This window comes from Bombus huntii, chromosome 5, assembly GCF_024542735.1.
Source record: "Bombus huntii isolate Logan2020A chromosome 5, iyBomHunt1.1, whole genome shotgun sequence".
NCBI classification, from domain to species: Eukaryota; Metazoa; Arthropoda; class Insecta; order Hymenoptera; family Apidae; genus Bombus; species Bombus huntii.
The window spans coordinates 1695606-1718855 of NC_066242.1; the positions used below are offsets into that span (position 1 = coordinate 1695606).

The window sequence follows — 23250 nt, forward strand, 5'->3', positions numbered from 1 at the left end:
TTGCTAGAAATATTGTAAATATTGAAGTTTTTTGTTGTATGTAATTTTGATATTTATAATTTCTATCATAACTTGTTGATTTGTATATCAAGCTATCGTTTCGGCGAGTTGATAATAATCTATTATCAGAGCTATTATTAAAAATGGGTAAGGAGATCGTCAATGCTTATATGGACGAAATTTTACTAAAAAATGGACACTAAGAGTAAGGGGCTCTTGTGCCGAACGGCTACACTATCAGCACTCATCGTCTTCGGTGCTCTTGGCGGGAGAAATGCGCCGGTATACGGCGTGGGGGGAATTGTGCGATCGTGCGACATTGCCTCATGTGGCATATGGACGTATCTAGCACTCGTCTGAATCGTACCGTACTATTGCGTACCGGTGAGAAATGGAACTCTACAGTGTAAAAAGACGCAAGTGCTATTGTTAAATTTGTATTTACTTACATTATATGTACTTACATATTTCGTTTATCGACCTATTTTCGATAGAGTTTGATTTTGAATATTTGTCAGCACACTATATTTTTGCGCAAGTTTATTTTTATTTACTTATGTATATTTTGTTGTTTTCGAAGATTATTCGGGATTTGTTTGTGATACATTGCAATAAAACTTTGATACTACGCTAGTACTTGCATAGCCTCATAATGATTTGTGAGTAAATGTTTCTTTATTTGTATTAAGAAATATTTATTATGTATGTGCTAGTATATTTAGTAAATTAGTCTCGAATGAAGTTATTTGAAGAATACAGAACATAATAGCATTTACTTCGTCTTTTAGCTTTGGCTAAAATAACGGATTGGACACCAGAGTATTTTATCGCAAATAAATCGAATTGTAATGCGATCTTGGAAAATCTAGATGCTTTAAAAGAAATTCCCTTACTAAATAATGCCCCTGTTCATGCATTCAGGGATGGTCAATTGGTCAGATTTAAAGGAATGATTCAAGATATGCACAATCCTGAATATTACTTACAAGTGTATGAAGTCAAAAATACTCAAACTGAAACATACCAGATAAAATGTGGGATGTATACAGATTCTGCAAAATGTTGGGTGATTATTTGATTAAAGTTTCATTTCATAAGGCCTTTCCACACATTTTGTTTTGTCCATATTCAAATTATATGTGTATTTAAGATTGATATGGGGCCGATAGTAAATATGGCAGTTTCAGGTGTGGGATGTGAAAAGAACAGCTTATCTCATGTATAAAACTGCCTACATCATTTTATTTTTAACACGAATATTTCAAAATGAATAGATATTTAATACTTTGTTTACTTAAAACATTATGATTTGTTTATGTTTCTTAGCCACACGAAACGATTTTGTTGGAATCGGAAAAGAATCAAAATTCAGAAAGACATACATGTATTGTGATATCAACTCCTGGTTTAAATGATTGGGCAAAGGAAACATATGAACAGTCACATTATTCAAGTATAAGATCCATTAATAATCATAAAAGGAGTTTAGACAAGGATAATAGTGAGACTACAAACTATTTGGAATTAATACAAAAAAAAGGAAGAATGTCACCAATCGATAATAATGAAAAAATGGAAACAATGAAGAGTAATACAAGGCAACAAAATGCATTTTCAAAGGAATATATATTAAATTTTCCATTTCCTATGGATGATGGTAAAGCTTGCATTGTAAAGGTTATTAATGAATTTTGAACATTTATTTTTTTATATAATATTAATGATTTTTAAATAGTATATAAATGTTTAAAATTGTTTAACATATCTTTTAATATATAAATTACAGATATACGAAGATATGACTTTAAAACTGAATCAAGTTATTGAAATAATAGGTTTTATATCTCTGGATCCTCTTTTAAATATTGCTCACGATTCAGATGAAACTATGACAGAAGCTGAGATAACTGTGCACCATCCACCAGTATCTCTTGTTCCACGATTACATGCTATAAAAATAATCCATTCAACTAAACAAGATATGACGATTGTTCCTCAAGTGATATCTAATGCAGAATTAATAAGAAGCGATCTTCACTTAATACTAAGTCAACTTTTATTTGGGGATCATCTGGCTGCAGATTACTTAATTTGTCATTTACTTTCATCAGTGTAAACTTATTTAATGTTTTTATTTCTTTATGAAGGAAAGAATTACTCATAAGTCATTTTTTAAAGCATTATTTCATTTTAGTTACATGAAAAGGGATTACTTCTGTCTTGGTACTTATCCGCTAAATATAACACACTTTTCTGTGACTAAATGCAAGGAATTTCCAAAGTATTTATATAAATTTTTAACTCTATTCATCAAGAAAAGTTACTTGTTAGAAATCACATTAGAAAATTTAAACAATTTGACATTGTTGCCAAAGTAAGTAAATACTTTATCAAATATAAACCCTTTTCCTGACAGAGTTTTACACTATATAATTTAAGATACTTGCGTTGTTATCAGGAAAGATTACGAGTGTAATAGGCTAACCAGCGGAGTACTCCAACTTAGCGACAATACACATCTCGTAATAGATGAAACAGGACTAACTACTGGTCAAATTACACAGGCCGGACGAGAAAATTACAATGCGATTTGCGACTTGATTAACTTTCAAAAAGTTACATATGATTTTGAATTTTATAAAATAGAATACGAAACGGATATTCCAGTCTTAATTTTATCAGAAGCTAAATCTTTTATCCCTGTATGAAAGAATTTTTACTAAAAGCATTTCATATTCATTCATATTTTTATGAACAATAAGTAATATACGTTCATTCTAGTGTCAAACCCAAGTCCTACTAAAAGTAGATTCAGAATCAGAAAGCGTTTATCCTCAAATAATAAAAATCGCTGAACAGTATTTGAAAGATGAAAATAGATTGATAAATATTCGACAGTATTTAGAAACTATTCGAGATACGAAATTTGAACTTAACGATGAAGATGTTATAAAGGTATTTATAAGATATTATTTTAAATCATATAATTTATTCCAGCAATTTTTCATATTTTGTTTTATAATATATTTCATATATGTACATGTGTACAATAAATATATATCATAATATAACATATATGATTATTTTTTCTTGTAGGAAATTCAGAATGATTTCATACAATGGAACCAGAAAAACAAAAACGCTGATCATTTACACTTATTAATGGTGTTGGCTAGATTATTATCTTTATCATATGGATCGAATACTTTAACTATAGAATATTGGAAAAAGGCATTCCAAATGGAAATAGAAAGATTAAATAGATTACCGGGGAAAAAAGAAACTTAACTGTTAATTAAAAGTAAAGGTAAACATATTCGTTTATTATATTTTTACATACGGAAATTTATTGTTCTTTTGTACATCTTAATAAATAATTTTTTCAATATCAAATTTTTTAATACTCGAACCTAATAATTTATCAAAGTATGGCACACATGTAATAGATTGAAAGATTTGCATTGCGTGTACACCTGTGTGTGTCCTACAAGTAACATTCGAACATCTACTGTACATAATAATTTACACGTTTGCTAAATTCCATTTCAAATGTGAGATAATGCTTCTTTATGCTTTGTAAATGGAAATAGCATTATTTTTTACTTTCTCCATAACTTATTCTTAAAAAATATTTCTAGTTAAAAAATATTTTCAAGAATTCCTTGATTCAAATGTTGATTAATTTATTTTTAAAAAATACAAGTAAAATATCTCGATCTGCTTTTGATCGAAATATTAAGGAAATTAGAATTAAAAAAGATTGTAGATGCACTTATGTTTCCTTCTTCTTATAATAAAGAAAAGAAAAATGCAAGAAAGGAACGAAAGTCGAGATAAAAATTATTAATAATTTTATTTGGATTTTCGTCCGTTACCTGCGTCTTAAAAATGAAAATAGATTAAAAAGGTAAATTATATTTCATGAAATAGTTCTAATCAGATGGAAGTTATATAGTTAAGTTAAAGAAGATTGTTAATTTATATGTATATTAAATGTTGTGTTATTAAAAATTTGATGAATTCCAAAAATCAGGCTCCGGCGAGATCAATTTCATTGAAACGGGACACATTTAATGCTTTCTGTACCGTATTAGTGTCTCTTAATTTACCGAGTCTATGTTCGCGTTCTTTTCGAACTAATTCCAATCCCTTCTTCGCAGCCTGTGCATATCTTTTCGAAAGTGCAACTTCTCCCTTAAAGCCTGGAATATGACCGGTATAGCCTACAATCGGTGGTCTTTCAGGAGAAACTTCATAATCTGTAAGAATAACGTTCTTATCTTTCATTTCAAGGTGATTAAGATGTTTCATCTAATGTTTACGACTGATCTCATACTTTATGAGATCCTTTACAAGGAGGTTTACAATGAAGTTGAAAAGAAAATTTACAATGAAGTTCATATGGAAGTACATGTTACGTACGAAACGTGGTTAATCGATTTTTATCGTGATTAAAATCGTGATCATGATCAATTGGTATATCTATATCATCGGCTCGCGGTCGAAATAAAAAGTGTCTAGAGATAGTGCTTTTTTCGACCTTAGGTTGCATAAGATCTCTATGAGCTCTTAATTTAATTTGATTTTCGCGCCATTCTCTGGCACCTTCTTCCACGGCTCTCATAAACGATAAACCATAACTACTATTAAACCCAGGAATGTATCCTACAAGTAAACGATTAAGTATATTAATTTACTTTTATAAAACGATATAATATGATAAAATAGTATCTCAATCTATAATACAGTTACCGGTCTATAATATACTTACCAGTATATCCCAAAATGTACGGTGGTGCTTTGAAGAAATGCGTTTCTCTTTTCCAATCTGTGCTGGTATCTTTCTCGTAAATAATCGTCGTGTTTTCATTTGTGTTCTTCTCGGAGATGGGTCTGTAAGGTCCTGTCTTGAGAATTTTCTTTTGAAGTAATTCCTGCATGATGCAATACGCTCGTGGAAACTTTAATTAACTTTATAAAGATTTTGTTTTGTTGCTTTTCTCTTTTTCTCTCAATGCAGAATCAAATGCTTATGTATTACTTGTATGCTCTTACCTTCATAATTTCTTGAGTGCACGCACCGAATCGTTTTCCAACTCGAAATTTAAGGGTGGGACAGTGTCCGGTATAGCTGAAAGTATGATTGAACAAAGTATAATGTATTCATAATAAAATTATCAGGCGCAGAAGGTATATATAAATAAATGAATATATAGAAATTTTATTCCACGTAACAACGAACTTGTTGCGGTTGATCATTAGGCACGCAATGCGCATATGTGCCATCAAAATCATTAAATTTAAGTTGACCCGAGCCAAGCCTATCCGTCCTATTTGTCCTTGCGGTGATCGGCGAAACGTGACAACAATCGTATCAGAAACATTGTATGTACAATACACGTATGTTACATGTACTTAGTTACAATTGTTGTATTTCTCTTCTTTGAACGTCACATTTCAAATCATCGATCAAACGAGCTATCTTTTCCTCATCGATAGATTGATTGTTTATCGTTTCACGTAAAAATTCTATATATATAAATGCAAGTATGTGATGTAAATCGGCTCGAATAGGTTGATCAATGGATCGATCCGCGTAAAAGTAAATAAATTATTTGGTAGTAGGATAAGCAGTGCTTAAGCGAAGTGTTTTATTTGATACATGTGCATTAAGATCGGTAATTGCTTATCGCATACAAGTCCACTTATTGGATACTTGATTGCTTCTGTAATAGTATTTCCTTTAGTAAAGTACCTGTCATTGATATTCTAGCTTACTATTATAATTGATATGCAACGATCGAAGCATGGCACTAATATCGAAACATTTTTCACAATAGACAATTTTCAGGTATTGTTCTTGTTATCATGTATCATATTTTGGTTACAATTGTCAATAGAACGATAGACGGGTAGAGATATTTCGCGAGAAAGGGATGAGGTGATATGCACGTTGTGGTTTAATTACCTACCGTGGACGATTATCCTGGAAAACCAAAGTTACGTTCAATTTCTTTCCTGAAGCTTGTTCTTCCTTTTATCTAATGCATCGAAGCAGCGATATAAATAGTTCTTTTATTCTAAAGCACAACGTTAAAGTTCCTCTTTTGTAAAACCATTGCAACCGGGTTCAAGCTTAACAGCGCGTTTGTTTGTATGTATCTTGAAAAGCCGTGCTGTAACGTGCGTGTTGCGCAACCAAAAATAAACGGTGCTACCAGGAAATATTTAGCGTAAATGGTAAACGTTGCAAATTCAATTAATGCTGTTCGATGGTGATGCAGGTGTTTGCCGCAGGTGGAAATTCGATACCATCTTGAAACGGGGGACCAAAGAGAAAAAGATGATTCTTAAATTACGCGATACGTCATCGGATATAACATCGGTATTATTCTCACAGGTATGCATATGACTCGTCGGATCTTACCCAGGCAAGTGAGCGGCATAACTCTCTCTAAAAAATTGTTTTCTCTGTTCTTCGGATACTGAATCGAAGACCATTTTCCGACCAAGCTTTTTAAACGTAATGTGTTCAAATTATCGTGTTAGATCAACGCCTCCATCGCTTCCATTGCTTTCATCCCTTTCTTTCGGCATTCACACTTTTCGATCGAAACTTTTTATAACGTAGAATTTCTTTGCAGTTCATTTGTAATAAAATCTAAACGCGAACGAAAATGCAATCAGTAATACGAAAGTCGCGCTACTCGTACAGAAGGAACGTATATGCATGTATACGTATATATATATTAAAAGCTGTATACTGCATATCGCAGAGTGTGCTATGCACGTTATAATTGAGTAAAAGTCCTTTCTTATATGATAATTCTTGGTTACTTGAATATAGTTAGTGTTTCTAATTTATTATAATATAATTTTGTTTCTGAACATTATACACCAAGCAACGATATATGTTACAAATGTATCGTTTAGTTATCGTTATTTAGTTACTGCGTTAGTTACTTCTTTACTCTGTTATGATTTCAAGGAAGGAAGAAAGAAAAGAAAGGATTGGAAGGATTTTCAAAGCTATGTTTTCATCGAATAGATCCTCGACAGCTTTGTCTTTAGTATAATTCAAAAAATTGTTTTATAAACCACGATAATCAAAGTTCACGAAATAAATTTGAATCTTTGTTGAAACGAATGAAAACTGCCCAACGATAAGATTTTACAATATATATATTAGCAAAGAAACACACTGTGAAACCTCTATTTTACAATCGTAAACGAAAAGCGTTTCGCGTGTTACCGTTTTCCTTTCGCGTTTCATCGATAACTGGATACGATTTAGTACCAGGCAATGGTTTCCTAGGAGTAACACAACTCCGTTACCTTCAAGAAGATCGATACGCGCAGGAGGTGGGGAAAAGTAAAAGAAAGACCATTTGACTCTGCCATGATCGATCGGTTAAGAAATGTCGAGAAAGTAAAAGATCTCGCAATCGTCGCGCAGCAAATTATCACCAATTTTAATATGAAAATGATTTAGCAATAGATCGAAGACTGTATCGGGAATGAGCCGTTATTTAGCTTATAAAAATTATAGACTGCGTGACAGGCTACGCCATCAAATCATTTAAATGATTTATTTTTTGTCACATAATTTGTACAAACATCGATAGAAAATGTCGATAGAATTCCCGTCCAATACAATTATTTAGCAATTTACAAACTGTGCAATCTTACTAAATTGAAAAGAAACAAGAATACAAGTACACGATTTATTAAAAGTAGCTCTTTTTAAATTTTGTGTATTAAGAATTATATGTACATATGTTGTAACAGTATAACTCTCACGCAAAATATACGAGCTATGTACACATACACGCACGCACATACACATATGTATATATACACACATGAATATATTTATTCATGTGAATTAAATAATACTCTGTGATTTTAGTTCGTTGTCGCATATCTTACTGCTATCGTACACTCGTTAGCTCTACGCGCTTACTTCGCTCGTATACTTAGAGTGGAACTTTGTTACTTAAAATTACATACGTTGGAAATACATATGTACAGATCGATCTCATAGAAATCAATCAAGTTTAATAATCAAAGTTTCGTCACCAATCTTTTAGTTGTTTTCAACGCATTTCTTTCAACTCTTTACACATAAAGACGGAATAGATAGATATTGGTCGAGTGTTTATGAATTAATCTTCGGTCAAAATTTCAAGGAGAAGTCGTTTTAAGCTGTCGAGACCAGTTAGAAAACCACAGTCCGGGCCTTGGTACACCATAGGAGTAGGAGACGAGTTACAGGCCACGGTAGAACCATGAACAAAAGTCGTGTGTGCAAAGTCGATCATTCTTACATCGACCCGTGCTTCCTGAGACTTCTGTTTCATCTTCTTCGATCGATAAGGATACGAGGTATATCTATGAAGTAAATTTAAATATCATTTGTTTCCGTTTAATAATTGTAAACGCTGTCGATTTGGCAGCTTGATAAATTCATACATATCGAATATTTAATCATTCTTAATACCTGTTTGACATATTGGCACATTCAAGTTCCCCTTCTATTCTCTCGTCCCTCTTGTAAATGTGAAATAACCGATGTCCGCGTCTTTGCCACTGTGATCCAGAATCCGACGTAATTTCTGTATCGGAACTAGTATCTTGCGTCTCATTGTCCGAGCTTTGTCCAAAATAAAATTCATCGTTTCTGGTGCCGTAAAGCATCCACTGTTCGTATCTCGGAGAATGAAGCACCCTGTCGATCAAGCTGTCCGCAGATTCGACGAAAACTGTCTCCTCGCTGCTGGGATTGTCAGTGGATCATCGCATAGAACGTATTAACTTAATTATTGCTTGATTCATTTGTCTCTCTTCAAATATTGTCTAATATTGAAATTATTAAAATATATAATATGGGCCGCGCAAAAAATTCGCAATTTCTCAATATTGAACACGCGATCTTCATATATGTAAATACACTATACACGTAATATTTATTTTTCATCGTAAATTTTTACCCTACAATTATTATTAAGTTTATAGTAAGTGCAATAAAACCGAATGATCGGTTAACCTTCCTTGATCAATGGAATTAATACAACAAACGTCGCATATCATGTCCTATTATTTTTTCCATCTTTTGTACAATTATTACTCAATTTTCATCAAGTAAAATCATAAAAATATACGTAATAAATGCGTAATATACATCGGCTATTTAATCATGTCGAAAGAAACTAAAAGTAATTAAAACACAAGTTAACTAAACAGGATAGCACGAAATCTTGTTCTTCACATTGACTTTGGAAATACTTTGAATAATAATAATAATAGAAATAAAAGAAATCTTAATTATATGAATAATCTAAAATTTCATTCTGTTTTAGGAACTTTACTTAATGATTAGACAATTTGTAGATTCAATTCTATTTATCGAGGAAATACAACGAAGTTTTGACACAGCCCCATCATTAGATCTCACATGGTACAATGTATATGACCTCTTACCATCTATTAATAACCCTTTTACTGCCCCAACCGTAGCGGGCATGCAGGCCCTGTGGGTCATATATTGTCGAGTAAAAGAGAATGTTTATATCTTAATATACAGGATGCAAAGTAAATGGTAATACCTTTCAGGAAATTTCTTTTTTATTTTATGGTAAAATCAGAAATTTTTCGTTTATTTTACTGTGCGTTCTATGTGTGAATACCTTGGGATGCTACTACATCTTATAAGAGAATTTACGACTTCCAAATCTAATATCTTAATTTTATGTCATTTAATTTGCATTTTTTTATAAAAGCATCCAAGTATATTATTTTTACAATTTGTTAATTGTTAAATAAATAAAGTTAATTTCGTAAGAAAATAATGATAATATAGTTTTGGAAATTTCATTATTTAACCTTTCTATAATAACGTATCTATAACTGGTAATTCGTCTCCTTCAGTTTATACCATAAAATAAAAGGAACAATGTGCGTGTGTACGTACTATATATATAGTAGCTCTTTTTTACACATATACATACATATTTTAAACTTGAAAAGATAAATTAAACGTGCAATTTGTATAAATTTAGTTTTCATGTAACAAAATTCACCACTTACTGAACGTCTTGTATATTTGATTTCGTTTACTACAAAATGTGAAGCTAAATCAACTTAAATTATGGAAATATACTCATGAACTGTTGAAAAGTGAACACACACGCACGTATATGTGCTACGTATACATATATGCGGGCTGAGAATGTAACGGTAAAATAAGTTACAACACTATCGAAAAATAAAAATAAAAGATCGATCAAATAAAACTAAATAAGAAGATTCTTGATGTTATCAATTCTGAACAACGACTAATCGTATCATCGGTTCATCGATCAACGAAATTGACTACGATAATATGTATTTAAACTATTCTCGGCTATGTCTAGCCATCTAATGTGTCTGAAAATTACACACATAGTTTTCTTACGACACTTTATCATATTCCTCGATAATTATATGAAAAATGTAACATATAAAATACAGAAGACAAGTGAACATGTACATTGTAGATGCAAGTTATTAAAGATATCAAAACGCGATGCATCATAATCAGTCCTAAAATGCATCTGAGAGTTTGTTTAAAAGTGAATTGGATTTAAAACGCAGAGAATGATTCAGTTCAGGTTAAGAAGTCTATTTCATTAATACGCTACACATCTTATGAAATATTCTTTGTATACATATACGTATACGTATACACATACATATATATATGCAATACAATGTAAATATCCCTTTAACTCCTTTGATTTTAATGTTTAAATATTTGCTCCTAATAACTTTTGTAGAGCTTTTACTCTACTCTTGAGCAACAATATACCTACGAAAGGATTTTGAAATCCACCATTTTCAGCTCTGATCCTCCCCTAGTAAGAAACTGATCGGGCTCGATTAGGAACTGGTATTGCCGCGCTTTATTATAGTTCGGCCGTAATAAAGAGCAGTTTTCTAAAAAGTGATGGTACACAGAAATATACATGCTTAAATAACGAAAATATCACACTGTCAGTTTGTTAGTGTAACAATACCATAAAAGGTAGTTTATGATTTCTACTCTTCACTGATAAGTTCCTCCAATTTTTCCAAGATACATAGAATTTGGATCAATTCTAAGGTATCTAAGCATTCAATTTATTAATTTCAGCGACTCGAATACAAATTGGTCTTACGCCAGCTTCAATGATTAATAGAAATACATTAAAAAACAGAGCATCAGTCGTATGTAAATACATACTAGTAGTAAGAAATGAATGAGAATTCACCAAAAAGTCTCTTTTATATTATTAAGATACTTTATAGATACTTTTACGTATATGCATGTAATGATCTAATTGTTCACACAGAAACTACTTTTAACGTTACACTACATACGATAGACTTAATCGTTGAAAACATCAAATATTAATACACTAAGGCACTGAACGTGCGATATTTTCTCTAAACCGATTTTTAACAACATGTAATTGAAATAAACAATTCGAATACATTAGAATCGTCATAATAACTAACCCTCCAATTTTCTGATGGAGTATGTTATACCTTCAATTTTAGAATATATTTACAGAATTACTAACATCCTGTTATATGCAGGTTACTTTAAATTTAATGAAATACAATTGATCTCCTTTGATTACTTCGAGAATGGTACAAGTTTTAATGCACTATTTATTTAAAGGAGGAAAAGTAGCGCAAAAAAGGGAAAGAGAGAAGGAAAGAAAAGAAGAAAAAAGAAGAAAAGGAAAGTAATATACAAGTATGACGTGATTCAGACGAAATATCAAAAGATGTATCGAATGAAATACGCGCGTAATCCGATATCTTATAATTACATACTTCACCAGATAACGCGCATGTTTCGACTTCTACTTAATACATACATATATCGGAGGGTTAAACGTATTAAATCAGAATGTTTATGTTCTATGTTCAATTATTATCTAATTATAATATTCGAAACAAAAAAAGAAAGAATCTATTATATTCCTAGTGTTGTAATACACCAAAACAATACATAAAAACAGCAAATATGCTAATAAATCAATAAATGAATGAATAAATTACTCAATAAATAAATAAATAAATAAAAGCGTATAAAGAAATATTGCACCTGAAAATTACTCTGCCATCAAATCTTAACAGCATCACAACGTTAGGAATTTAATTTAGTTCGTTCCATATTGAATCGCCTTTTATTGCAAATAGATTTCAAGAAAATCGTAATCAAATCGTGTGTCATATGTATCGAAGTACACTCACGTTAATTTCAAGTCTATGTATTGTCTGAAAAAGTTTTATTGTACGCATTAAGAAATAATAATTTACGAATATTAATATTTATAGCAAATCAAGATGGAACGAGCAATAATTTTTTATTCATAAATATCAACGACAATGTATACACGCTAATGAGCAAAAAAGAGTCGATCACAAACCTTGTAGGGTAAAAACTGGCGATACGTTTGGTCTCTTCAGCAAATCCCCTGCGCAAAGTACTCGTTTGGCTGATTTCCTTTTCCATAGTAACATTACAATCTGGGGAACTGTTATTTATATCCCCGTCGTAACAACCATCAGACGTATGAGGATCATCGTTAACGAAGGTAGAACTGATTGAGTCTTCATTCATCTGTAATGCAGACGATGAATGGCCGAATCCCGAAAAATCCTTTTGATAACCTTCGTAAACGACTAACAATGAACTGAAACAAATTTAAAAGAGAATATTTCTAATATATTAAATATCATATATTAAAATATCACATTTTCGATTGATTTTTAAATTATAAAATTTCAAATATCCGAACGATTTGTGTGATTGAATTCATATATATTTGTATGTAAAATAAAGTTCTTGAAAATATTCCAGTAGTATATTTGAGAAAATTTACCACGAATAAAATCTGTAGCTGCTTTGCCTTTCAATCGCACGCCGTAATTGTTCTAATCGTGATACCACTTTTTCGATGACTAACGTTCGTAAATAAAAGCCATTATGAAAGAATCTATACAACGCTGCTTTAAAACCTTCTTCATTTAACTCCCTGCCCCAGTATTTATCTCTTTTTACATAATGATTGGTATCAGCTTGATAAACCTGTAATATACATTATTTATATTAGTATTTGATATTGTACAGATTTTAAGGTAAATACTACAACAAACCTGCATTCCACATAGTCTAACACCTAACGAGGCTGATGTACTAGCAGCACACTTTGCAATTTGTTTACTACGTTTTTCGGCAGATGCATCATCACCATGTTGCCTGGTCCCCATTTTCAGATCCAATATACACGGATGGATGTATTGTGATGTTATATTTTCCAGTAAAAGAAAATCTGCTTTTGTATAGAAAAATAGAAAGAAAAAAAGTAATTTACAAAGGGCACATCTTTTACACTGCATCATTCTTTTCTCTGAAATTTGACAAATTGCATATTGTACATACACTGTCTGTTTGATGCATTTTCCAAATGCATTTCTGGTTTTAATACCCCTCCTAATGTGTTGTCACGATGAATTTTCATTCTACAACAAAAAGATTATGATACATAAAATTTATTTTCATTTTTTTTTGTTGCCTCAACAACCTAAAAGTATTCTATGCATTCATTTATATAATGCAACTTCAATACAATTTATTAAAAATCATTCAAACACAAACCTTAATACATCTTCTCTCTTTCTTTTACTTGAATTGTGTCCCTGTCTATTATTATCTTGTTCTCTAAAGCTTGGGCTATAACGTTTGTCTAATGTAACCTCACTGCTGTTAGAAGCTTGTAAAACACCTGAAACATTGAAAAAATAACATTAAATTATTAAAACTCCTACTTTCTACTACTGATTACCACTATATGTCAGGTAAAAATATATGTCTACAGAACTATCTTAATTCATTTTAAATTGTTTCAATTTTATACTTTTATCATAAAGATTTAATTGTACAATTCATTTGGTTTAGACAAACATATTTCTTATCTCTAAACACAAATTTATATAATGCAAAAAGTTTAATATTTTAATTAAATATAATATAGAATTATAAAGATAGGAAACAATAAAGTTATTTTACCTTTAAATTTTGGAACAAAAATTTGAATGTCTTGTGGAATGTTTTGATAAAAGTCAAGTTCTCTGCAGTTTAATGGTTTACAAATAGTATTCTGATTGAGTAATAGCAATCTGGTATGTCCACCAACCTATAAAAAAGTTATTGCTTTATTATGGGATTAAATGTTGTCCATAATATACAATTAGTTTCTAAATGTATGCAATAAAACTAGTAAAATACCATATGCATTGATTAAATATTCGTGTAACTTGTAAGATTATATGTAATTTGAAAAATATGTAATAAAATTTTATAATTAAACTACAAGTCACTATAAATAATGCAGCTGTTAATTTACTTCCATTCTTTTAATATTATTACTGTTCTTCCTGCAAATAAAATGAAATGAAAACAAAAACAATGTGATGTTTCATTACAAATTACATTTACACAGACATATACATATATCTCTAAACATAAATTTATATAATGCAAAAAGTTTAATATTTTAATTAAATATAATATAGAATTATGAAGATAGGAAACAATACATATATATATATATATATATATATATATATATATATATATATATATATATATATATATATATATATATATATATATATATATATATATATATACACACACACCAACTAAACAGTTTGATGTGATTTACCATAAAATCAAGCAAAATCAAAAATTGTTCACGCCAAGAATCAACACTATGTATAGTGCGACTGAAAAGTGAAACAATAAAAAACAAATGACGAAAAGAATATTTCAGACGTTATTTTATTCAAAGAAAATAGTACACACCAATGAGATAAATTATCATCTTACCTGATTCTTAAGCGGTAGTAACGCAACTTCATCATTCTCCTGCAGAAAGGAGGAACTACTATTTGTATTGTGGCACTGCGATTTTGTTTCTCCCATACCCCAGGTATCTGACAAATATACCATACCCGCTAACTATAGTTCAAGAAATGAAACTCAACACCAAAACAAATTATTCACACGATCTTTATTTCTGTGTACTTTGTCGATATGTTTCCCACCCATTCAATATTACTGACTAACTTGCTCTCAATACATTTTTCTTGAATGCGTCACCATGTTGAAAGAACGGTAAAATATTATTATCAACAATTACAAAATAAACTTTTAAATACCCGTAATGTTCTGTTACAATCAATTTTTCATGAGTAACAATATAAACACAAAAAAAAATATTACTGTAAACCGTAAACGACACTACAAGATCAGCTGTGCAATGACTACGATTGAAGATGCAAATTCCTTTGTCGAAGGGCATGTGGAAATTAGGAAAGTTCTAGGAAAACTGCTCCATCTAGCGGAGAAAGAGTTAAACAGGAACAAATGTTAGAAAGAGTTCACTTCAGATCGGTCATGACAACCTCACTTCATTTGTAAGCACAGATATATATGTATATATTTCTATGTTTGTAAAAGCAAAGTTTGCAGCGCTCTGTATAGCGCAATCACGGTTTTATACACAGGTCTGAACCACCACTGGAAGGGAGGAGGCTTTTAATGTCAAGAGTTGTCCTTTACAAATCGAACGTCGCAATCGAGAAGTTAGAATTTTGTATCTAACGTCACTCTTGATGAAAACATTCAAGATAAAGAATATGAACTAAACCATTGAGTTTACTCCATGACTAGACTAAGCTTTTTTCCATAATTTTTCACCATTTATTTAAAGTAAATACATTTACAATATTTCATTTTAATTAAAAATGAATATTAATTATGCACCTTTATTAAATATGTACATATTATTATTTGCAACAAAAAATTTAATAAAATTACAACTTTCAAATCAAATATCTACACATATGTATTTAACACTTTTATATTTGACGTACATTATATGGCGTATATGAAATATATAACATTTATCAGAAAGTAAATTTGTTTTTAGTTTTTCTAATTCATTAAATATTGTAACTATTAACACTATCTGTAATATACATATGTAAATACTATCATTCACAAAATATTGTTCATGATTGAAACGTTTCAAATATTATATTATTGTTAAATTTTGTGCTGAAGAAATAAAATTATAGTATAATTTTAGGGTTTATAAAGGTTATTAATAACGAAAAGAATATTTATGTTATATAATATTTATTAGATATTAATTAAATATAAAATAATAATAATAAAATTATAATAATCATACATATAAGACAAAAATTGATTTGTATTATCAGTGAGAAAATTCCTTCTCTGCTATTATTATTATTATGGTGCCGCTTTTTTTTATATCCTCTGCTACTTCGTTCGCCATGAATCAAATATGTAACCACATTAAGGAGAAAGAGAGAGGTAAAGACAATCGAGTCCGAGTTATTTCTATACGATGGCGTTACATGACGAATCCTAACTTTTCGATTGAAGCGCCATATTGCAGATAAATTGACCAACATTGTCCAATTACCGAGATCTTTACCCTCACCACGGGAGTTTCGAGATCTGTATATATCGTGAGCACATCGTATTCGAGAAGTTAATCAATACACAAAGTATATATATAAGAAGTAGCGATCTTGTGCATGGAGGCACATGTAAGGAACTCAATTATCATTTGACATGTACAGCGTCAATTTTGAAGTGGTGTAGAAAAATATTTTTAATTTTTGTACAGTTAATAGCTTGCGAAGTTTTATTTCGAATACTTCAGACTTTAAAAGCAATGTATAATTATTCTATTAACTACAATCGATTAACAGTTTTTTCTAGCTCGGCATATGTATTACATTTGCAAACCATATATAATATATTAAATACCATAGTCGGTATGATATTATAATTAAATAGTTTGATAAAAATTTAAATATGTACGAGGAATATACTGGTTATTTACTATTACTTGTATCATTTCTTACATAAAGATTATTTTATTTTCTTGTTGTAGTTATACATTTTATTTAGCTTTCTTGCTTTTAATTTTTCTCATATAAAATTCAAGTTCTTTTCCTTCAAGTATATAACCATCCGCTCGACCGCATTGTCCAGGTCTACTTGATATACAAGCTGAAATCAAAATTTAAATTTGATGACTCAAAATTCATAAGTGTTTCCTTTGTTTTAGTATTTAAGCAACATATGATGCGCGTGTTACTAAACGCAAAGAATGTAACATTTCCTTATACAAAGTTATTTGTGATGTTTCACGCAGTGAGGCCAACTTATATGAATCTGGTAGAAGTCAAAAGACTTCTTATTACTATTCACTATTATGAAAATAAAGCAAAATTAAGTGGTTTTATACACAATGCATGAGGTACGTATTTTTATTCCGAAAATCTAAACGTTTTGGAGATTTCAAAGTCATTGCTACTTTTAAATTGTATCAATCAAATCGATTGAATCAACTAATTGATACACGTTTTATTACTTTCTACAAAAAGTATTAACACTTTTACATCCGGTGACACGAACGTGTTGTGCAGGCTAAATGTTAGTGTCTGGTGATACAACGTTGATGTCCAACACAAGGTAAACCTTTACGTAAAGTTTATGAACTTGAAATTTGTTACCAAAAATCGACGGTTATTGCTTAAGGATATTAATAAATTTATACGGATGACAATGTTAAGGCATTTTGGTCGAAAACTGTCCAAAGTTATTCAAAAGATATTTTAACTAGGGACTTATCATATGAAAGATAAGAAAAACAAGCACAAGAGTATTGCATTATGTCTTTTCTCGTTTTTCTTTATCTTTCAAAGTTCTACATAACTAAAGATAAAATATCTATTGAACTAATTTCAGACACAATCCAACATTTTTTTATAGGAAATAACAAAACGTGTCAATTGAGATGCAAAGCAAAGTATAGCTCAATTTAGAAAAATAAAAATGCCTTTGAAATGTTTGAATCATATAACTATAGCCATTGAATTGCGTGAAACATTTTGTATGGATATAAATAGAGAGTAAATCTTAATAATTACATTACAAAGCAATAATGTAAACAAATTTAAACTAGCAATATTAGAGATGATAAAATTGAGCTAAATTTCGTTTTGGGACACAACGAATTTGTCATTTTTTTTGTATATTATAAAGTATTTCACAATGTGAACTACTTTTGTGTCTCGAAACGAAGTTCAACCTACATTTGCGATATTCGCATATGCGTGCTGAAAAATTAATTTATACAATATATTGTACGGAATAATTTGTTTGTTAAAATATTTTGCTTACCAAGGACGCGTCCTGTAGCAAACTGTTCTTCTAAAGCAGGCTCGACTTTAGCAAATCGCTGTCTCGCTTTGTACTTAGATTCTGCTTTTTTTGAGCGTTTTTTATTTAAAACTTCTTCTTCAGCTTCAGTCTATTTTGAACATTTATTAATTTGTCAGATCATTAATTGTTAATGACATAAATAAAAAAAAGTGTCTACTCACTTACCAATTTAGCACCTCGTTTACGACCCAATGGTAAAACATAATGAGCTTCATACCATTGTCTGAAAGGTGTTGCATCTATGGTAACAATTGCATTCTTTACAAGAGTTTTAGTTCTCACCAATTCATTGTTTGATGCATTATAAACTACATCAATAATACGTGTTTTTCTTGTAGTACATTCAGAACCCCATGAAAAATTTCCTGTATCTAAACGAAGGGCTCTATATTTTTTGTTACCACCTCTTGTACGTACCTAATTTACATATGAATATAGATGATTATGATTGTTTAGTAACAAATAAATAATATATAATATACTAATTCCAATCAGTACGCTGTGGGATATAAATCAGCACAATATTCAGAGTAGGTAAAGATCGTCATCACTTTATGTTTCTATATTGCTACACTAATTGTCAAAAGAAAAGGAAACCATATATCTTTATACAGAAACACCTTTATACTTTTTAAAAGTGAATATATTGCATAATAGATAATATATATCAGTAGATTTATTATGCTTTGTTTCTGATAAATTATGAAATTCATAAAACAGCTATCTTTTGCTTCTGACAACGATAAATAAAATATAGAATTTCATGATAAAGGATTGTTTAATAATACCGTATGAATACGTTGAGTTCCAAGTTTTGTGTTTGCAGCTGGACGTCCTAATTCGAATTTCCTCTTCTTGCGGAGTGGTTTTCTTTTACCACCAGTTGCTCGTCTCTTATGCCAATGATCACGAGAGATACCTGTAATACCAAATAAATATTTATATATATAGTAAAATACATAAGGAACATTTTATATATATAGAGATACTACTGACAACATAACATAATATAGTTCCAACTTAATAAACAACACAAGAATGAAAAACGTTAAAGACATATATGTATACTTATCTTAAACACAATAAACTTAAAATCAGTAAATGAAAACTATGATAAATATATAATTAAGCAAAAATAAAGTAGATTATAAAGAAAAGTTGATTAAAATAGTGAAATTACAAAAGCTGGCGATATATCAAACATTTTTAACCATTTAAGTTATATTTATGAAAGTAATATATATCCAAATAAAAGAAATTGGTGTTTTTATAAATGATTAATGGTTATTCAATAATAATTTTAATGTCAAAGATACTGATTCAAATCGATAAAAACAAAACCCATATCTAGCCAAACAACTTACCCATCGTGGTACATCAAAAAGAACCTTAAACGTTCCTGATATTAGTAGATAGTAGTAGACTTCTATCCACTTCCGGCGTTTTCAAGAACACGGGCGCCCTCTTGGAACATCGAAACGAGATATGTATGAAATGTATAAATAATAAATAAATAACAAGAAAAAGAGTATATCGATATTAATTTCGTCATTTTATTCTTAATTTTTAAATGACACTATTTTTGTCATCTAATCCGTACTTATTTAGAATCAATCAGATTTTATTTATATTAACATGAACTTTGTAAAAATTATTGCTATGAATATTTCATAAGTGAAAATGGAAGTGTGCAGAATTTAATATTTAAATAGTATTGATTACATTTTTTATTTATGATTAAAGGTAATGAAAATGATGGCACAATAGTACATATGATATGGTTGCTATTCGCGCATTGTTTATGTTTGTGTCGTTAGTGGTCATCGCAGAAAATTCAATATGGTGTCCGTCGATTGAAGAGCTAAATTGGCGTTCTGTATATGGAAATAACATTAAAAATAAAGAAATCGTTTAACTCGGCGTAATTATGAAAATTCGTTTGAAAAGCTAGTGTGTCATTTGGAAATACTGATGTCATAGGGATATATTGTATAAAAAAGTAGAAATTGTCATCTTTAAAACCCTGTACTGAAATTGTATGCTTTGAGAAAAGAAATTCAGATATATAGAAAATAAAAATATTAACAAAAAATTAAAGATGGAAAAGCTTAAAACGAAGAGTGTAGTGGATGGAAATGAATCAGAGGGTGATCAAAGTAGCATTGAAGAAAAGAATGAAAATTCTTTAACAGATATTGCTACTTTGGACATTACATCTCGACTTAGTCTGAAAACAACTGAAATATATGAAGAATCACATAGAAATGGAATACCTCTAGTTAATGGTATTTGTAATTCTTCTGAAAGAATTACCAGCATAGTTAATCTTCCACAATCTGAATCTATGGAAACTAGTCATTTAAACCAACATGGTACAAGAAATTAACATTCAATTTTTAACAATCAATTGTCCTTTATAAATTCCTTTATATTGATTACTAATTATGCATGTTCAGGTACATTAGCAGAAACAGTGTCATTGGAAAGTAGGGATAATAACATTCAATATGTTAGTTATACAAGTGAACTCCAAATGCCTGATATTATGAAATTAATACAAAAAGACTTGAGCGAACCATATTCTATTTATACATACAGATATTTCATTTATAACTGGCCAAAATTATGTTTCTTGGTATGTATATTTATGAAATAATCAAATGTATTGAAACATTGCTGGTAGGAACATATATTTCATAATATTGTGTATCTTTGTATAATTCTATTTAAGAAGTTGTCAACATGGTATTAAAAAGTATCGACAAGTAGAAAGAGCTGTTAGCCAGCTTTGGTCGAATTTCTTTGTCTTGCAGGTATGTAGAATTTACAAAAAATTCTTGCTTTTTGTTCGTCAAGGCAATACATGGTGAGGAATGTGTTGGTGCCATTGTCTGCAAGCTGGACATCCACAGAAAAGTAATAAAACGTGGGTACATTGCAATGTTAGCTGTTGATGTGAAATATCGAAAGCAAAAGATTGGTTCAAACCTAGTAAGAAGAGCGATTCAAGCTATGGTGGAAGATAATGCTGGCGAAGTAGTTTTAGAAACAGAAATTACTAATCGTCCAGCACTACGTTTGTACGAAAATCTTGGTTTTGTGCGTGATAAGCGATTATTTCGATATTATTTAAACGGTGTAGATGCTCTTCGATTGAAGCTATGGCTTAGATGAAATTCATCTATATCTTGACATTTCAATAAAGACCTATTTAACTCTAACACATTGAAGAGATATGACGTCAAAGTTCAGTAAAGTTCAGGAATATAGGACATTAATGCCAAGGGGATTGTATCTGAAAATGTATAAACAAAACAATAACATATGTATCTGGAAAAATAAGTATACGTAGCGCATGTAATTTAATGTTATGTTCAATTATCAATTTCCTTATTACAGTATATTTATAACATTATCACGTTATATCATTTATGCACTAGTATATAACAAATATATGTACGACTAATATGGAAGATACAGTATAACAAATCAATTCATATGTCATTGGTCATTAGTGATTTTAATTGTGTAGTTGATCGTTGATTATCGAAATTTATTATCCTTTTTGGCATTAACGTTCATTGAAGTAGCATGCAATTACAGCTTAAAAATTTTACAGTGAGAAAAGATAATGAAGGTGAAAGGATGAAAAATGTGAAATGATGTCTGAAAACAAACAATATGTTTTTTTGTATCACTTACGAGAAATCTAATACCATGTGGTAACAAAGTGAATTGAGAAGATATAATAAAATGATGAGAATCTTTGGAAGTTGATACATCAATGAATGAATTTAATGTAAATTGTGGAAAATTGACAGAAATTTGTTATCTCTTATGATGCTCAAGTGTGAACTGAACAATACAATGGATATTATTTCCGAATATTCCCGCATCTCTTTTTATTGTATGAGATATTATATCTTTCTATGATAAAATGCAATGAAAAAATGCAATGATAAAATGCAATGTTTTGCTAATATTAATTTTGATTGACACCAACAAAATATTTGCAGCTAAATATTTCTGCGTATAATAAATATAATAACATGAATGTGTATATGTATATATATACAGTATGTATTATGCATGCACACGACATACATAATATATGTAAACATGAGTGCAAAGAATGAAGGGAAAAATTACAATTTGCCAAATGAAAATATTCCGAAAGAACTAAGGACGTTTGTTGCGATTAACGTGTAACAAGATTTATTACTGTCTCCCCTACATGTTACAGCTTTGTACAAAATAAATGCGAGGCACAGATCATAATATAACTATTAAAAAAGAATGTAAAAATGTTAATAAAAATATCTAAATGTTTTTACAGTCAACTATTATCATTTCCTATAAAAAGCATTTTATACATATATTTTAACGTGCATATGCATGAAAGAGAATAATTTATTATTAACAATAAGAGGTATTCATGAATTGGTCCGTAAGATTATTTGCTTCTTGCTGTGGTGTCCTTCATTAAGCGTTTCATGCACAGAATAAAGTGACATCGTGATATATCCAGAGAGGAAATTTTTTTTTGATTTTCGTGTCCTACGTTTTGGGACTCCCTTGCCATTTTTGTGTCACATGCGACATTACCAATTCAGTATAAGAGTGGTTTGAATTAAGACTAAAGTCGTCTATAAAATTATAAATAAAGTATAGAACGGGATGTCCTATAATCACAAACGAAGTATATGAATATTTGCACGATACTTTACTACATATTATCAAAAAAAAGCCAATCCAGAATTTAGGAATCAATCATATTTTCATTAACAGCTTAATAAGTTTTCTAATTATATAAAAATATAATCGCGGTTGCAGCCGATTACTTTATATTATTTGCCATATAATACATAATTATAACACGTAGTGGT

General features: G+C 30.0%; 5 protein-coding genes across 14 annotated transcripts; 2 read left to right on the top strand and 3 right to left on the bottom strand.

The window, feature by feature from the left end:
* On the top strand, window positions 1-8073 carry LOC126866190 (mini-chromosome maintenance complex-binding protein). Of its 5 annotated transcripts, none has more exons than XM_050619500.1 (11): window positions 1-416; window positions 789-1066; window positions 1327-1677; window positions 1787-2112; window positions 2195-2374; window positions 2459-2702; window positions 2782-2955; window positions 3097-3307; window positions 4161-4293; window positions 6285-6801; window positions 6993-8073. In XM_050619500.1, exons 1-8 carry the CDS (start codon window positions 392-394, stop codon window positions 3286-3288), a joined length of 1770 nt encoding a protein of 589 aa, XP_050475457.1. In that variant the 5' UTR covers window positions 1-391; the 3' UTR covers window positions 3289-3307; window positions 4161-4293; window positions 6285-6801; window positions 6993-8073. The 5 variants fall into 5 exon arrangements, with proteins under 5 accessions (XP_050475457.1, XP_050475456.1, XP_050475453.1 ...); XM_050619499.1 differs by having other exon boundaries at window positions 6285-6400; window positions 6645-8073; XM_050619496.1 differs by having other exon boundaries at window positions 6285-8073.
* Window positions 3296-6572, bottom strand: LOC126866211 (protein FAM166B-like). 4 transcript variants are annotated; one of them, XM_050619543.1, is made up of 5 exons: window positions 6428-6572; window positions 5056-5131; window positions 4772-4907; window positions 4423-4665; window positions 3296-4259 (listed from the first exon to the last, which is right to left on the bottom strand). In XM_050619543.1, the coding sequence occupies exons 1-5, from the start codon at window positions 6499-6501 to the stop codon at window positions 4030-4032; spliced, it is 759 nt and encodes a 252-aa protein (XP_050475500.1). In that variant the 5' UTR covers window positions 6502-6572; the 3' UTR covers window positions 3296-4029. The 4 variants fall into 4 exon arrangements, with proteins under 4 accessions (XP_050475500.1, XP_050475499.1, XP_050475501.1 ...); XM_050619542.1 differs by having other exon boundaries at window positions 4772-4934; XM_050619544.1 differs by lacking the exon at window positions 6428-6572 and adding an exon at window positions 5973-6285 and having other exon boundaries at window positions 4772-4934.
* Window positions 7564-15395, bottom strand: LOC126866191 (uncharacterized). Of its 3 annotated transcripts, none has more exons than XM_050619502.1 (9): window positions 14924-15395; window positions 14102-14228; window positions 13691-13817; window positions 13475-13554; window positions 13189-13367; window positions 12915-13120; window positions 12459-12725; window positions 8501-8776; window positions 7564-8391 (listed from the first exon to the last, which is right to left on the bottom strand). In XM_050619502.1, the coding sequence occupies exons 1-9, from the start codon at window positions 15044-15046 to the stop codon at window positions 8166-8168; spliced, it is 1611 nt and encodes a 536-aa protein (XP_050475459.1). In that variant the 5' UTR covers window positions 15047-15395; the 3' UTR covers window positions 7564-8165. The 3 variants fall into 3 exon arrangements, with proteins under 3 accessions (XP_050475459.1, XP_050475461.1, XP_050475460.1); XM_050619504.1 differs by having other exon boundaries at window positions 8501-8773; window positions 14924-15394; XM_050619503.1 differs by having other exon boundaries at window positions 13189-13364; window positions 14924-15393.
* Window positions 15396-16990: 1595 nt separating this feature from the next.
* LOC126865913 (40S ribosomal protein S8) lies at window positions 16991-19840 on the bottom strand. The gene is made up of 5 exons (XM_050618878.1): window positions 19729-19840; window positions 19153-19283; window positions 18530-18781; window positions 18323-18452; window positions 16991-17146 (listed from the first exon to the last, which is right to left on the bottom strand). Exons 1-5 carry the CDS (start codon window positions 19730-19732, stop codon window positions 17037-17039), a joined length of 627 nt encoding a protein of 208 aa, XP_050474835.1. The 5' UTR covers window positions 19733-19840; the 3' UTR covers window positions 16991-17036.
* A 325-nt stretch (window positions 19841-20165) lies between these two features.
* LOC126865910 (N-alpha-acetyltransferase 30-like) lies at window positions 20166-22693 on the top strand. The gene is made up of 3 exons (XM_050618872.1): window positions 20166-20736; window positions 20821-20999; window positions 21221-22693. The coding sequence occupies exons 1-3, from the start codon at window positions 20463-20465 to the stop codon at window positions 21536-21538; spliced, it is 771 nt and encodes a 256-aa protein (XP_050474829.1). The 5' UTR covers window positions 20166-20462; the 3' UTR covers window positions 21539-22693.
* Window positions 22694-23250: the final 557 nt, after the last annotated feature.